This window comes from Hippocampus guttulatus, chromosome 1 (genome assembly GCF_054856545.1).
Source record: "Hippocampus guttulatus isolate MCC_2025c chromosome 1, RoL_Hgut_1.0, whole genome shotgun sequence".
Lineage (NCBI taxonomy): Eukaryota > Metazoa > Chordata > Actinopteri > Syngnathiformes > Syngnathidae > Hippocampus > Hippocampus guttulatus.
This window is the reverse complement of record NC_141261.1, coordinates 25,149,215-25,165,237: the sequence shown is the minus strand read 5'-3', so window position 1 is coordinate 25,165,237 and position 16,023 is coordinate 25,149,215. Positions and strand designations below refer to the sequence as shown.

The 16,023-nt window shown below is 42.6% G+C and overlaps 1 protein-coding gene across 1 annotated transcript in view; it reads left to right on the top strand.

Annotated features, from left to right (window-relative positions):
* LOC147211126 (chemokine-like protein TAFA-2) overlaps nt 1-14,573 on the top strand; it is a 55,789-nt gene extending 41,216 nt beyond the window's left edge. The window contains exons 3-5 of the mRNA XM_086100265.1: nt 6,868-7,017; nt 9,763-9,887; nt 13,809-14,573. Coding sequence (XP_085956391.1) covers nt 6,868-7,017; nt 9,763-9,887; nt 13,809-13,820 — 287 coding nt within the window. The 3' untranslated portion in view covers nt 13,821-14,573. The remainder of the gene's footprint in view (nt 1-6,867; nt 7,018-9,762; nt 9,888-13,808) is intronic.
* Nucleotides 14,574-16,023: the final 1,450 nt, after the last annotated feature.

Below are 16,023 nucleotides of genomic sequence, written 5' to 3'. Positions count from 1 at the left end.
GTTGATGGCTCCATTCACTGTCCAACCTTGCTCAATGTTTAGTCTTAACACTTATCTTTTCCCAACCACGTCCTCGGAAAGGTGGTTGCGTCCCTAAACTTCCACACAGTGCACCAAGCATTCTTGATTATAAATGTGAGTGTATAATGGTTAAATGTGAGTACATAATAAAGAATATATCTTTATTAAAAGCAGAAGAGTTCTTCATTGCGGGCATAGTCAATTAATGATTGCAGGCATAAGCGTTCTTCTTTGCAAGGATAATTAATCAATCAATCACTCAATATCAATATAACATTAATAATAACATTAATGATAAGCGAATGTATGATAACTAAAAATAATCAACCGATCACACTTATTACCAGTTCCCAAAACATCTTTTGGCATTCTAAAACACTTTGTTCCCAAACTGTTTACTCTCAAGCCGAGTCTGCATTCTTTCATCTGCTTGTAAACAGTTCAGCAGTTCTTCACACTTTTGAGGTAAGGCGACTTCAAAGAGCCCTCGGCCCAACAGGGCTTACTTACTTCTATCAGATAAAGTGCCTGTAGGGCCTCTTGCTTCCAAGACGACCTGACACCCTACGTGCGCACACACATTTGGGGACGCTGACTTTAGGTGAATTCACAGAGATGTCTTGACAGGCCCAAAACTAAATAAAACTTTAAACATGATATCATTGTGTTCGTCAATTCCTCTAACAGTGTTCCACCTCTGAATGGCTCAGTTCATGCTCGAAAAACCTCCAATATGACTGAGTTAAACCAATTCTGCAAAGAAGAGTGGTTTAAAATTCCAAGACAGCGACGCTCAAGGCAGCCACTGCAAATGGTTGATTTTAGTTATGCTGCAAGAGTGGCACAACCATTTATGAAGAGAATGGGTCCATTACTTTTTCAGGTAGAGTCAGCTTTGGATTTTTCTTCCCTTTAGAAATTAAATCATCATTTACAAACTCCATTTCATATTTACTTGGCCAATCTTTGTGAGAATTTGAAGGGGCAAAAAAATGATGTGCGCATCGAAACAGCATGGGGCAAATCCTTTAATGACACAATAGACTTATGCAGCAGCACTGCTGCGAAAGGTGGTAAAAACTCGGAAAAGAAATTCCACAATTAGAATACTGTTTCAACGTGGTATATCGCCTACTTACCGGGACTGTACATTTGTTCGCTTCTCTGGAGAGAAATCCTGGGACACACCTCTTCCGGGGAGTGGACCTACCAGTATACTGTCAGAATATCAACAAAAAAAATACCAACGTACTCACTAAAACTTGTGTGTGTGTGTGTGTTTTTTTTTTTAATGTCTTTGTATATTCTCAGTCATCCAGCTCACTGAAGTCCAGCAAGGACTGAATTCGTCTTTGCTGAATCTGTTGTGTTTGTACTTGTTTTCGGAAAACATTCAAAACCAAACATTATTAGTCTTGCAACGTTGCGGGGACAATTTTGGGAAGACCCTGTGTGATTGCATCATGACTACGCTTGAGCGCACAAAGCTCGCCAGGTGCTAATTAGCAAACAAAATGTCACTTCTCCCCGTCTCGAGTAACCCTTCAAAAGCTGCAAATGTCCCTGACAATAGCCACTTGATCTGTTTGCAGATGCCAGTGAGCGAGTGTGCATTGCAGCATATGGGACGCTCCAATCTTTCACGCAGCGTAAGCAGGATGATAGCAAGCCATTTATCTCAATTTGCACAATGGCACCTCCACAACAGGGTGACATAAACAACAACAGTAACTCATTCGTGCACACACACTTGCAGACTGTCACGTAAAACAGATTATATGCTGTGTACCCATGCACACTAACACACCTATTTAAGTGAAATGCATGCTGCTTGACGTTTACAAGTGTTTGCCCTTATTTGATTGACAGAAAAACAATACACACAAAATGTAATGCTCATCAACATGCCCACTGTGCTATATATCCTTCCACTCTGTTTGGAGTGAAGCCCATCATTTTATACACCATCTGCTTTCTCTCGAATGATACAGAAGAACAAAAAGGGAGTTCGATGGTAAAATAGAAACACAGCAGGTTCAAACGAAAAAAAAATGGCTGCCTGGAAAGTGTGGTTGTATAGAAGAATGAAGCAGATGCAAGCGCCGGGAAGGCTTAAAGTCTTTCAAAGTAGAAGAGGAAAAGGAAGGAGGCCCGGAATATGAGGTGAGCTGGAAATGCCAGCAGCGCTTGTAGAAAGTCACCTTCAGTCAGAAATTAGCAATGAACACAAAGTTTTAAACATGCAAAGCTGGACCACACACACACACACACACGCACACACACGCACACACGCACACACAGATTTATGCCTCACTGGTAATGTTGTGTTAATACATTTGAGCATATTAACATTTCATATGCAGTTGCATCTCACCCAGCATTTTTGCCTGAAGTTGAAATTAGCGCACGGTGGTGTGCAGTGTGCTGGTAGCGATGGTGGCAGTGGGCCTTCTAATATATCGAGGCACACCATGTCCCACCAGTGTGTGTTTTTGTGTGTATATATGCGCATCCTGTCGCCGGAGCTCGTACCAGGGATGAGGAAGAGAGGGTCGCTAATGGCAATCCTGCTTTATTGGGGACTAGAGACAATGGAACAACAGCGGATGTCATTTGAGCACGTAATGTCTCCGTGACAAAGTGGTTGTATTTGTAAGTGCGAGGACTTCCAAATGGAAGTAACTTGTCGTAGAGTATATAATCTATTACATTTTGCCCAGCTGTTTCCTTTACGGTTTGCAAATGGTAAATGCATTCCTGTGTACGAGTCATATGCGTCAGGAATTTATTGAGGGTTGAATATTTGCTGTTCTAGTAGACTATGCCCAGTTTTCAAACAAATACATACAGTGTGTATAGAATACAAAAACCAGTGCTGCGCAAATACTCAATGCCAGCATACATAGAAGGGCATGCAGACCTGTCCCCCGGTTTAAGAGCACTCAACATGACAGGGAGCCAAAAAACAGTGGGGAGAGAAATAAAGAAGTGGTCAAATGTGTAATTCTCCCCTTTCCTCTGTGCTAATTGTCTTGGCAGGAACCATAACAGAATTTTAATTTGCCCGGTGTTTACCATTCATAACGGATGATCCCATCTCAGTGGAACACAATCTAATTATTTGCATAAATGCATGGACGTACATGCACCGATGGGAGAACACACACACACACACACACACGCACACACACACACACACACACACACACACACACACACACACACACACACATACGCGCGCACACACCACACACTCATACGGGCACATCGCTTCGTACAATGTAATCTAATTAACTGAGCAAGTGTTTCTAACGTGTGCTCCATTTCAAAACAGCCTCTGAACACACTGAACGGAAATTCACTTCCTACCCCATCTGTACTCTTCCGTACATGCATTGTAAGAAGCGGGCCTCCTCATCGTCATTTTTACTTTTCAGTGGTGCCTTCTAATATGAGTGCACCGACTTCCAAATTTTTGGAGACACGAGCCATAATTGCAATGATTGTTTTTTTGTTTTGTTTTTGTTTTTTTACTTTGACCTAAAAACTAGAGATACAAGCACTGTATGGTGGCAGCGAACTCAATTCAGCTCACAACAGTTTCGCAGATACTGAACAAATCTTTAAAAAAAGAGGCTTCAAACGGTTTAATGCCACTCCTACTCGAAGTTAACTGTCAAACTAAACATCAAACAAAAGAGAATTACAGGTACACTGTGCATTTCAAACACTAACCCTTCGGAAAGTGTGTTTGGCTGAATGCTAACACATCAGTGGAAATGGCAGCGATAGTGGCGGCACGGTGATCAGCTGGTTAGCATGTCGGCCTCACAGCGCAGACATGCACTGTTCGATTCCGGCTCCGGCCTTCCTGTGTGGAATTTGCATGTTCTCCCCGTGCCGGTGTGGGTTTTCTGAACGATCTACGATGCCTACTAATGCTATCTACCCCGCTGGCTAAGTGCAGGACACAGTAGGGGCAAAATGGGGCTTGGGACTGACTAATTGTGTCAAAAAAAGGGGGTCAGGGTTGATCTATGAAATAGCAGCAAAACAGGACGAAAACTACTTTGAGGGCTTTGAGGAAAGCGATTGGACCACAATATGTGACTTCATCGTACACAACAAGACACTGAATGTTTTTTTTTGGTCATTCTACACTCTGTGTCTTCATGCCTTTCACGAGTAAACAATGATCTTTCGAGATCCTTTGGCATCATTATAGCCTAGCGTGGTTTTCATCTTTGAGAGTACCACACACTGAAACGAATGCTGAGGTAATATAAAGCTACATCAGAGTTTTGGGTCAGAGTGAAGAAAGATGCCTTTTTCTTGTACGGAAATTTTTTTGCACAGCCTTGGTAAGACAGTGAAGGAGGTGGTGGATTTATTGAGGCCTCAATGCATGGAGCATTTCTATCCAGTAATTTCCCAGAATTTCCCAGAGCCGCAATGTTTACTATTAAGACGAGAAAAGACCTCTTTCCATACGGCCTGATGCAAGATAGTCCTTTTGCAAAAAAAATTAGATACGTATGGTGGCAATGAACGCAACTTGGCACAGTTCACACCAGCAGTTTGGCAGTGACCAGGTCTTCAAAAAGAGGCTTCAAACTTTTAATTGCCACTCCAGTTGAAGTTTACTGTCAAATTAAACATGGAACTACGAGAATTACACTTGGTGTATTTCAAACAACCACATAGCTTTGCTTTAGGAAAGTCCATTTAACTTAATGCCACAGATGGTGTGAAGTGTGTCAAGTTGCGTTCATTGCCACCATACGTATCTACAATTTTTTGCTTTCAAAATCTTGTCTCATCACAAAAAAGTTGCAAGGCGGCTCACTCGTATCTCGAGCCACTGCTGCACTGTCGTCTTCCTCATATCATTTTGAGAACGAAAGGACTATCATGCATCAGGCCGTGTGTATTTCAAACAACCACATAGCTTTGCTTTAGGAAAGTCCATTTAACTTAATGCCACAGATGGGCTAACGAATAGCATCAGTGTTGTGGTGTTATAACCTTTTAAGCAACAGACAGTTGCACGGACAAACAATATAACACTCACAGGCACATGTTCTTTATCCTCTGCAAGAAAGGATTAATGCAGTTTACCGAGTCAGTTGTGAAACACTTCTTCGTGTCTCTGTCCTTGTACTGTACTGCCCTCAGGTGGTCAAGGCACACACCACAAAAGGAATAGTGGCCAAAAGTATTTTCTTCGGATTCCGTTCAATTATGTCATCACTGTATATTTTTACAAAGTACACCAAGATAGAATGCTATTTTTTTTCCAATTGAAAAACAAATAGGGAGGCTGCTAAAGATGACAGGCATTTCCATTCAGTTCGGTTGGGAAAGATGATTTGAGAATGTTTTGAACCACACCCCATATCTGAAAATATCTTGCTGAGTCAAACAACTTGTGAAGACTTCTCATCAAAAGTGTGTTCTTTGTAGTATTTTCACAGATTGATCATATACAAGCAATAACACCAAAGAATCGGAGCATGGTACTACTGAGTTCTGGTGACATTTTGGCCTTCTGCCTTAGGTTTTAGTTGGCAATGAGTGTAGTTTGAAATAGTACGTGAGTTCTGTTGGTTTTCATCGTTGATATTACTTGAGTGGCCTTTTGCACTTAAAAAAAGCAAGACAAAAAAAACATCATCACATTTACCACTTACTATGGATCGGCGCGCCTCAAACACACAACACAAAACAGTGCCTACGTATAAGCTGTCACTGGATCGAGGAGGACTCATCAAAGTTTGTCAAGCATTTTTTTCATGACTCCAGTGGTAAAGCCCTCCTCACACCATTGTTCTTGAACATAGAAACACTCCTCCATCCTCATGAGCTAACTACTCATTTGTATGGGCACATCCTATTTTTAGGAGACACGGGGCAATATTGGGGACAGTAAAAATGAGGATTTAATGAGACACATAATTAATTGATGATAAGTGGCTCTAAATTAATTATAGAAAAGGTCACATTGTAAACAAAAGTTATCCCATGGGGGTCATTAGTGTGTGGCTCCAGAGAGAAGGTCACTGTGGTCACTAAGGTTCTTCCTCAATGGATACTTCAGGTCCCCATCGGATTTGAGCAACATTTTGGGCGGTTCTTATTTTGTTGTTTGTAGCTTGTATAGTGCAAGCCACTTGGGAGGGGCGGGAATGCTCACAGTGCATACACTGCAGATGCTCTACTTGCTTTTTTTCGTACAGCACGCCAATCACCCAAAAGTAATAGTCCACTGCTGGCAAAAGTCAAATAGGAAATCAATGAAAAGAAAACATATTTTCCATGTCCAATTGCCATGAGGCAACTTTTCAAATCTCTGTTCACCTGGGTGAACAGTGAGCCTCTCACTTCATCTGGCCTTGTGCTTAATTGCACTGAGTGTTATTCTTCGTCTTGTTCATATTGCTTCATTGCGATCGTAATACATCTTGAAAAGGGGAAAAGATAATTAGGAATACATGGAGATGAAAACATGACACCTGCATGCAGTGTCTCTTATACTGTATGGCCTTGAAATCTTGCACGTAGTATATAAAAGGTTGCCATGTCCTGAAATGTACCACTTGCTTTGTTCCGGACTCAAGTCTGGATATGTACATTGAACGTGTCAGCAGGAACTAACAGGCTTCCGACAAGGTAAAAGAATACCATATAAATAGTCTTAAGCTGTTTTTCTCCCATCCTTTCAAGACCACTGAATTGCTTCGTGTCATTGTTTGTGATATGTATTTCTGCATATGTGCATCGCGCCCACCATAAAGAGAGATATGATGAGCCCGACTGAGTGTGTGTGTCTGTGTTTTTGTTCTGCAGTGCATGTGAAGGCAGGGACGTGTGAGGTGATCGCTGCCCATCGCTGCTGCAACAAGAACAAGATTGAGGAGCGATCTCAAACCGTCAAATGTTCCTGCTTCCCCGGACAAGTTGCTGGCACCACTCGGGCCATGCCTTCTTGTGTTGATGGTATGTGCCAACTATTTCAATCATCTTCTGTTTCGTGTTGTTGTACTTGAGCCAACGTCAAAACAAGGGCTTGCCAACAAAGTACTCCGGTCCAAAAATTGATGCTTGCGCTTTGAATCTAAACTGGTCAGAGAAGTTCTTGGTCTGCAACACTATGATGTAAATGATCAATTCACCGTAACAGTGACTGGCCAAAATATTAAATTAGCCACTTCCATAAAAAGAAACATTCAACGTAACAAATAAATTCAGGGAATGAACTCAAAACAACAGAAAACATACGGTGACTTTGTAAACATGACTAACAGCGACACACAACAATCAAATGTTCAAGACTTGAAGAAAGCAGTGAATCATTTTTGTTCTATTCTGCATTTCAGACCAGCGTTGATAATTCTAATCCCAAAAGATGTATCGCAAAGTGCATTTCAAATCTTCCTGCAAAATCAATATTTTGCACTGTGCGCAGCTATAACTGGTGCTTGATGAAATGCCACCCTAGAGCCTTGGATCTGGTGTGTTTGGTGGTGTTTTCAGAATGCAGCAAAGTTTAGGAGTGAATCTGCTCAACACATTCGAGCAATGCAACTTTCGATTTGATCGCCTACATTTTCGAATGGTGCATCATAAATACGGTACGAGAACTCACTCTAATTGTATACAACTTCCAAATGAAGCGGACTTGGTGCAGTATGGCTTTCCAGTGGCCTCATCATAAATAGAAATTACGTCTGCGCTCTTGCTGCAAGGGTGATCATTTCTCCAAATTTCCCCAGCACATCTCTTTACGAAAAAAAAGAAAAAAAAACTGCCATGCCGTTTAATGGAGTAATTAATCATTCGGTTCCATCCTACGCGAATCAATTCCTTCTGTTTCCACCTGCTGTTGATGATGATGATGTGATTTGAGGCCTTCAGTGAATGCAGAAAGAATGACTGAATGAGTAAGACACAATATGCATAAAAAAAGCAGTCAAAACGTAACAATGTTCAATCAATTCCCATCTGGTTGAAAAACGGAAAGACCAAAACTGTCAAGACCGGGACGTAAAAGCAATGGGTCCATCAAAGTTATTTCTCACAAAACTTCGAAACTGCTTGCCTTGCGTAACATCTTCAAAGTTATGAAGACCCGCTGAAAGTTTTTGTCTTTCAGTTTTTTGTTATGCTTGGGTCTCTTCCAAGTGGATTCAATGCATTTAGTTCAACAGACGAAGCAACAGCTGTGCTACAATGTAAATGCTGATCCTGCAATTACCTGAGATTTGCAGTGACGTGCTCATTCAAATTTGAACCAATATTCACGTGTCTGAGACCGATTCTCGCCCCTCTCTGTGATAACAAATCCAAATGCTCTTCATGTGTCTTTTTGAGCGCTTTCCTCTGTGATGTTTGCTGAAGGCATACATTCGCTTTGATCTGATGTGATGTGTGGCGCACAAATCTGCTTGCAACCCCGAAAGATCACAACACATTTCAGATGGCTGATGCATATCTTGCCCCCAGTTTTGTCCTTTTGGATTTGTTTCAGATATGCAAATGATCCCCTGATTACATTCGCATGACATTATAGTAGCCATTGCCGTCACTCAGACAAGTACAGTATCATAAAGAATAAACACACAGAACACAGAAAAATTGTATTTTAAAATCCACGTGTGTAGTATGAATATAAATAAGAATAAATCAATGCTTTTACCGCAAAGTAAAAAAACGATTACAGAACCAGTTTTAGTCCTTGAAGGACATAATCAGTTTGTAAATGAGACTTGTAAAGCTTGAGGGCGTTGCATGAGTAATGACATGTGAAAGCACTACTGTCTATATAGAGACTGAGTTACAGTAGTTTTCAGAAAGCTTGGTCTCTTGCAAAATAGCGGAACATTCATGCTTGGAGTCATCAATGAATCAATTTGCACTCATATGAAGTGGGGTCCTCTCTCTCTCTCTCTCTCTCCCTTCTCTATCTCTCTCTCTCTCTCTCTGCATGTGTGTGTGTGTGTGTGTGTGTGTGTGTGTGTATATGTATATACAGTAATCCCTTGCTATAACGTGGTTCACTTTCCGCGGCTTTGCTGTTTCACGGATTTTTTAAGTGCAGTTTTTTAAATGGGCGGGACAAAATCAGAATTTTAATATAGTATATTATATAGTAATAAGAAGCTGATTCGGAACAAACGTTGAGCGCGTTGTCGCACATATTTAGTCAATGACCTGTCCACACAATTGTACGTACACATATATTTGATCACTTACTTTTTGACATTTTAGGGGAAGCTGAGCTTCCCTTGCAGTCTTAGAGCAATCGCCTCTGCATTGTATACATAGTTCAGTATTGTATAATAACTGTAAAAAATAAAGCTGACTATCAAGTACCAAGTACAACTTTATTGTCAAAAGTGCTGTATGTTAAACATACAGCACATTTGAAATTTCATCCCTTTCACATTTTTTTGTGCTTTTTTTAAAAATAAATCCTACTTCACGGATTTCACTTGTCACTGGTTCTTTTTGGAACGCAACCCCTGCGATAAATGAGGGATTACTGTACAGATAGATAGATAGATAGATAGACAGATAGATAGATAGACAGACAGACAGACAGACAGACAGACAGACAGACAGATAGACAGACAGATAGACAGATAGACAGATAGATAGATAGATAGATAGATAGACAGACAGATAGATAGATATGCACATATACTTTACATATGCTTGTATTTTTTGTTCTTTTTTAACCAGCCTCCATTGTTGCCCAGAAGTGGTGGTGTCAGATGGAGCCATGTATGGAAGGTGAGGAGTGTAAGGTTCTTCCAGACCTCACAGGATGGAGCTGCAGCACCGGCAACAAAGTCAAGACGACCAAGGTGAGCATACACAGGATTCAATTCTGCGTCTCTGGCCATCTGAGGCAAACGCTCTGCTTCTGGTGTGCTGACCAGCATGGGCTAAGTGTTTCTTCTCTTGTCAGACTGACCTTTGGAATATGTTTGTATGCAAATACAGACACATTTTTTTACACCTTCTGTGGAATAACACGATGCAGTCCCACTGGTCTACCGAATAAGTGCTGCAAAGTAAAAAGATGATTTTAAAAAAAAAATGTCAGAACAGGTGCTCCACAGCAACTCCTTGCCAGTTCAAGTTCACAGGTGATCGTGCAGTTTGACATCCCTGCCGTCTGCCGATGCTACATTTTGAATTAATGCTGCGTTTACTGAATAAAGGCCACCTGAAGCAGTCGATTCGAACGAAAACAACCCTTCACGCTGCTGTATTTGTTAGCATCACAAACAAGCCCCTCGCTTTGTGGCTTTTACATGAATATTGCAACATCATAAACAGACGCCGAATAGAATAATTCATAACGTAATGTGGTAGATAATACTTTCCCCATTACATCACTTATATCGTGAACAACAGGGAAGTACGCTGAGGTACTGAGAGAAAAAGGAAACTTAACAGAACATCAAGTTTAAAGCTTTGGACTGCAGTTCAAATTTTTCTCAGGGAAAAGCCAAACAGGTACAAGCAAAGACTCTGTAGCCAACTTCTATCATGACTGTGTTCTACCTTTCCACATTATTTGTCTCGATCCTCCTTATGTCCCCCCCACCCCATGAATTATTTTCTTCGCTTCTCTCTCTACGCTATGTTCTCCCACCAAGATCAAACGCCGAGGAAAAGCAAGGGCATGAGGAACGAGGTTTACATTTGCACTTGCCCTGCTTCCTCACACCTCAGTGGCATGCATTCCACCTCGGCGCATAAACAGCTCGCCATGTCCGCTACACGGCAATGGGAACACGCCTCACGTGTGCGCACACCTGCCCCGATGTGCAAATTGTGCACGTGGGCGTGCTTGTCTTGCCCGTGTGGTCTTTGCCTGAGTGTGGTCAGTGCCTGTGCCTGCACATCTTGCATTGAGCCCACCGGGTCTTTGGTGACCCGAGCCGAGCGAGCTCCGAAGAGTCCGTCACACACCGGCTTTTAAGTGAAACTCACCTCTCATCACCGCACACCTCCGTTCCTCACCTCCATCTTGCTCCCTGCCTATTCGTCCTCCATTATTCATGGCTCGCTGCAGACCTTTGTTTTCAGCCTTAATAATTGATTGGAGGCGTGGCCAAAGGGGTTGAGAGTGCGCCGTTTTGGGTTGAAAAAAGAAACAAAAAGTAAATACACAATCCATCGCTCGCAGCCACACTTTCTAAATCACTCTGGGTGCCGTCTCTTGGACATCGGGCTGATTAAGAATTCCTTGCCTGCTGTTTTCACTCAAGACACCTGCAGCAAAGACGATGAGACCACTTCCCTCTTTAAGCACTCATGCCCATCTATAACTAAAGACGCATTTCCATTGTACCGATTCCATAGCAATTCAGCCTTGCTTGGCCCCGAGTGGTTAGTCTTCCCTGAGACTTTTCCGGGAACGTACGGTTACAATGGAACCGCTTTTCAGAACGGTCGAGTGTGGCCGTCACATCATTACCACGACTAGTCTTATGAAGTTGTTTCACCGTTCTCATCGGTTTTGTTTTGTGGACATTTGAAAAGTTCTGTGCAAGCAAATGACAGTTTCAGGCATGGTTCTATCACTGACTAGGCTACAGTTGGAAAATGCACAAATATTTATCGCTGGTTACATTCGGATCTTTAATCAGTAATTTGTGTGTGAATGCACTGGGTGTGTCGGTGTGCACTTTGTGTGTTAAATGATATATGTGCTCGATGCTGAAAAGCCTTGTGTGCTAGGCCGAGGTCCAGATGCACGAGCATCCAGATCAATATCAGTACACACATTCTTCTAGTCCCACTAAGACCTGCTTGTAAATTGAAATTGACGATAGACTTGAGAGAGCAAGAGATGAGAGGGAGAGGCGATGAGAGCTGTAAAAGGAAAGAGAGAGAGAAAAAAATAAGCGGAGACTGGAGAGGAATACTGAAGACCGAGGTGGGAGGAAGATAAAAGCAGTAAAGGAAACAGTTGAAAACAAGAACATTGCACCCCATCAGCTGACAGGGAGCCTGAGCTTGTGCCCTGCATCACAGCTCAGGCAAGAATACAAAGGAGCTTTTGGCACTCTCGGTCGCTGGCTGCGAGCAGAGATGAGGTGGAGAGGAGGAGGACAAAAGGAGGAGAAAGGGAGGAGGCACAAGAGCTCGATCAATGCCAAATAATATCCCGTGGATGAGCGGCCAGACATTGCTGGGCTGCCAAGCCGCTTGAGCTGTCATTGACCACTGTGCGAGCGTGTGCACGATATGCCATTCGCATTCTGTGTTGGGGGCGGCATCATTCAAGAGAAAATGCTGACTGCGTGAAGCACGACATGGACACAAGTATTAGGACATGCCACATTGCATGCTCTATTTCCATGCCCAGCGACTTTTTATGTGTCCCTTCACTCTGTCTGACAGTCTGCCCTTTTTCTTCTGGATTATGTTGTTGGTAGCAGCATCTCCACACACCACTTAGCTTAACCTCCGTTGCTTTTAAACGTGCTCGGAAAGACAGAATTTTAAAGAGCAATCGAATAGCACTTTGGGAATTGATCAATCTGCCGCTGGTCGAGACGCTGAAGTTTTGCTTGAATCTTAATGTTTGAGCTTACCAAGATTTGTTGGAGAATCCCACACTTCCAAATGCGTGGGAAAAGTTTGCGGAAGACCAAAAACGTGTCTTATGGTCGTGAATTCTTTTGTGCATTAATGGCATTTATGCCTCTGATATTTGAGATTTACAATGAACATTGTCTTTTAATTTCATGCAAAACATGTCAGGTTTTATTCAGAGAAAAGATGTGCGTGATACACGATGGATCCGGTTTGAAAAGTGGCAACACCGCTACACCGCGCCTTGAACACTTGTAAATAATCAGGCCCCCTGCAGGCACATTCACGCGCAAGTAGATTAGCGTCTGAAGGGACACGCTACGGCGTGTGTGCAGAGTGCACCCGGCGTGACAACAAATGCCCGTTGACTCTTTGATCAGGCGCGGGATGAGATGCCCGAAGTCAATAGGAAAGGGCCCCAGCAGTGAAGCCACACTCCAAGCATCCCAGCTGCCAGCTGGGTGGAGAACGCTTTTTCTGTGCTCTCCCGACAATGGCTGGCCTTCACCACTTGGCACCTGGCGAGGACAAAAGACTGTCTTCCAGAAGAGGACGGACAGGAGGACAAGCCTGTGTTTGTATGTTAAGAGGGAAAGCCGGGGTGGGGGGTGCGGGGAATTATGGCATAAAGGGGCATGCATGGAAACGGAGACAAGATGACATGAAAAGCCTGACCTCTTTCATCCCTGTATACAATCGTGCGTGACATTAGCTGGTAGGCAATGACTCCTAAAAGCCCCAAATGGCTTAAAAGCGGCCAGACGGACCAAGAAAAATGGAAGATGGAAAGGTAAAGGTGGTAAAGAGCTCTCATGATTATAGCGGCGGTCTCCACAAACACACCAAATGACATGGCAGCACGCCAGGTGCTGAGAGCCAGGCTGGCTGCCATTACGCCAGCTGCGTCTTGTTTAGTTGTGTGCCAGAAGAGAGCGTGCTGGCCGTGTGCTTGTTGCGCCTACAACGAGCATCACTTTCCATGACTTTCAAAGAGACCGCTGCTGCACCACTCGAGATCATTCACAGCGGGAAAGTGATCTACAGTATATGCCAGCAGTCGTTCCAAACTCTGAACTTTTTGTGTTTCATGCAACTTGCAGAGGTTTTGGAGGTTTCTGGATTTTGACTAGTTTCTGTTGTCTTTTTTTGTTTGTTTGTTTGTTTGTTTTCAGGTGACCCGATAGTTCAAGAAGACAAGTTTGTGGCGGCCGCAATGATTTTGCCACACATGTACCTGCAGAGGCGGTGAAAATTTACTCTGATGGACTTGAGCAAACATTTTGTTTAATTTCCCTGAGGACATCCGAGGAATGGCGGCTGAAAAGCCAGGACTTTTATGTCGCCCAACTGACCCAAACTTGTGTCTCGGTGCTTGGCTGCACAGGACTGCGGAAAACAACATCCTTCACTGGAAAAAAAGCAACGTCTTAACCGAAAACTACAGGGCAAAAGACTTTCCCTCCAGCGAACTGCATTATTCGAACCTGTCCTATGACTTAGTGGTGTTCCGTATATACAAGGGCAGTTATTGGACTTTAGAAAGAAAACTTTCATGTAAAAAACGGATCATGTACTTTCATGTACACTATGTAATTGAAAACACATGAAGCATTCAAATCTGACAAAATGTTTCTTAATAATGATACCTCTCCGTCAAAGCTTTGAAAATCTCACTTTGTAGGAATAATTTAACTTGAATAGTTTGTGTGGTTAACCACATTTTTTTTTAAACTCTTCATCTTTTTCCCCCCCAAGGTTGAGTTTAGACTGATATCAGTTAAGTGTTCTACATGTAAAAATGCTCCACGGATTCAGTGCGGCTAAAAGTGAAGTGATGCGCAAATGGTTTTAATATCTGTGTTTTTAAATGCCTGTGTAACCGCTATTGGGTATGTGTCAGTATTATAGGGAATGAATAAAGCCTTTCAAAAAGGAAATGGTAATCTTTTTCTTGTGGTCAACTCACGCCACAGTAGAGCAGAATTCACAATGTAAAATAACGACAGTCTCTTGAGCCTTCCAAGAAGTTAAAAAAAAAAAGAAAAAGAAGTAATTTCATTCATTCATTCATTCATTCATTCAATTTGAAAGAACTGGCTGCAAGGTTTTAAAAAAACCATTGCCACCTCCATCCACACGTCTTGTCCAGTAAAACATTAAATTGTGACACAGCGCCTCTCATGGATGGAGCTCTGCTATAATTGAATTCCACCTTCAAAAAAGAATTTTTAACTTCTGCAGTTACATGACATAGCCACAATTTACCAACACTTGTCAGGTGAAATGTGTTGTATGTCACAAGTGAATAAGCATCTCAACAGCCTTTCAAGATTTGTCACCTTCTGCCGCGTTTGTCCTGCTTTCTCACAGATAGCTATAGTGCATTGGTGTCAAACATACGGTCCGCGGGCCAGAAACGGCCCCAACGAAGGTTCGATCCGGCCTGCGGGATCATTTAAAAGTGAAAAAAAATCATTAAAGACACAGAATGAATACTTAAAATAACATGCAATTCGTGGATTATCCGCTAGGGGGCACGCTGTTTTGATCACAGTAGAAGACAACATTGTTTTGATCGGGGAAGAAAACAGCAGTCTCAGTCTGTCACCGAGATAGACCCAACGCAGCAAATGATATGAAAGCGCCAAACAATGCTTCTTGAGACCAAAACAAAGGAAAGAGATGATATTTTGGTGATTCATAGCACAGTATGGTATAATGTTAATGGTTCGGCCCACTTGACATCTACCGAGTCCGTTTGTGGCCCACAATGTGAAATGAGTTTGATACCCCTGCTATAGTGGATGGTAGTCAGACTGTTTATTGGCCTGGTACAATATGTTGCGAGCATCTGACATGACCTATGTTGTCTGAGAAGGGGGTATTAAGCTGCTGAGCCCAGCAGGGGAGCTACAGCCAGGTCTGCCGTAGTCACAAATGTGCTCCACGCTTTTTATCTGTAGAACGGCCTTGACACAATGCAAAAAAAAAGGTGTCAGACCTTGATAAGCATGAGAGAGCCCATCAAAATGTGACAGGATGAGACACAAAATAAGGCAGCCGTTCGGTTCAACTAATGACACGCTATGTGTTGGGTTGCATTCACAACTTTCTTCCCAGAGCTTTCTGTCGGTGATTTGCCAAATCTAACAGCAGAACCTCTCGGGGGGCTTTGATCTTGTCTTGAGCCTCAATCAAATTTTGTGTGTGAGTTCCATGAGCAGGGCTAACTTTCAATTGGAGTGCCTTGTTAGTGCATGTCAAACAAGGTCACATACAGAATAATAAGACTCGACCACACCGAAGAAAGCAAGAGACCGCTGTGCTTTTTGACACAGCAATCTGACAGCTTTAATTTCAACACGTTCCCCATTTGTGTTTCTAGAG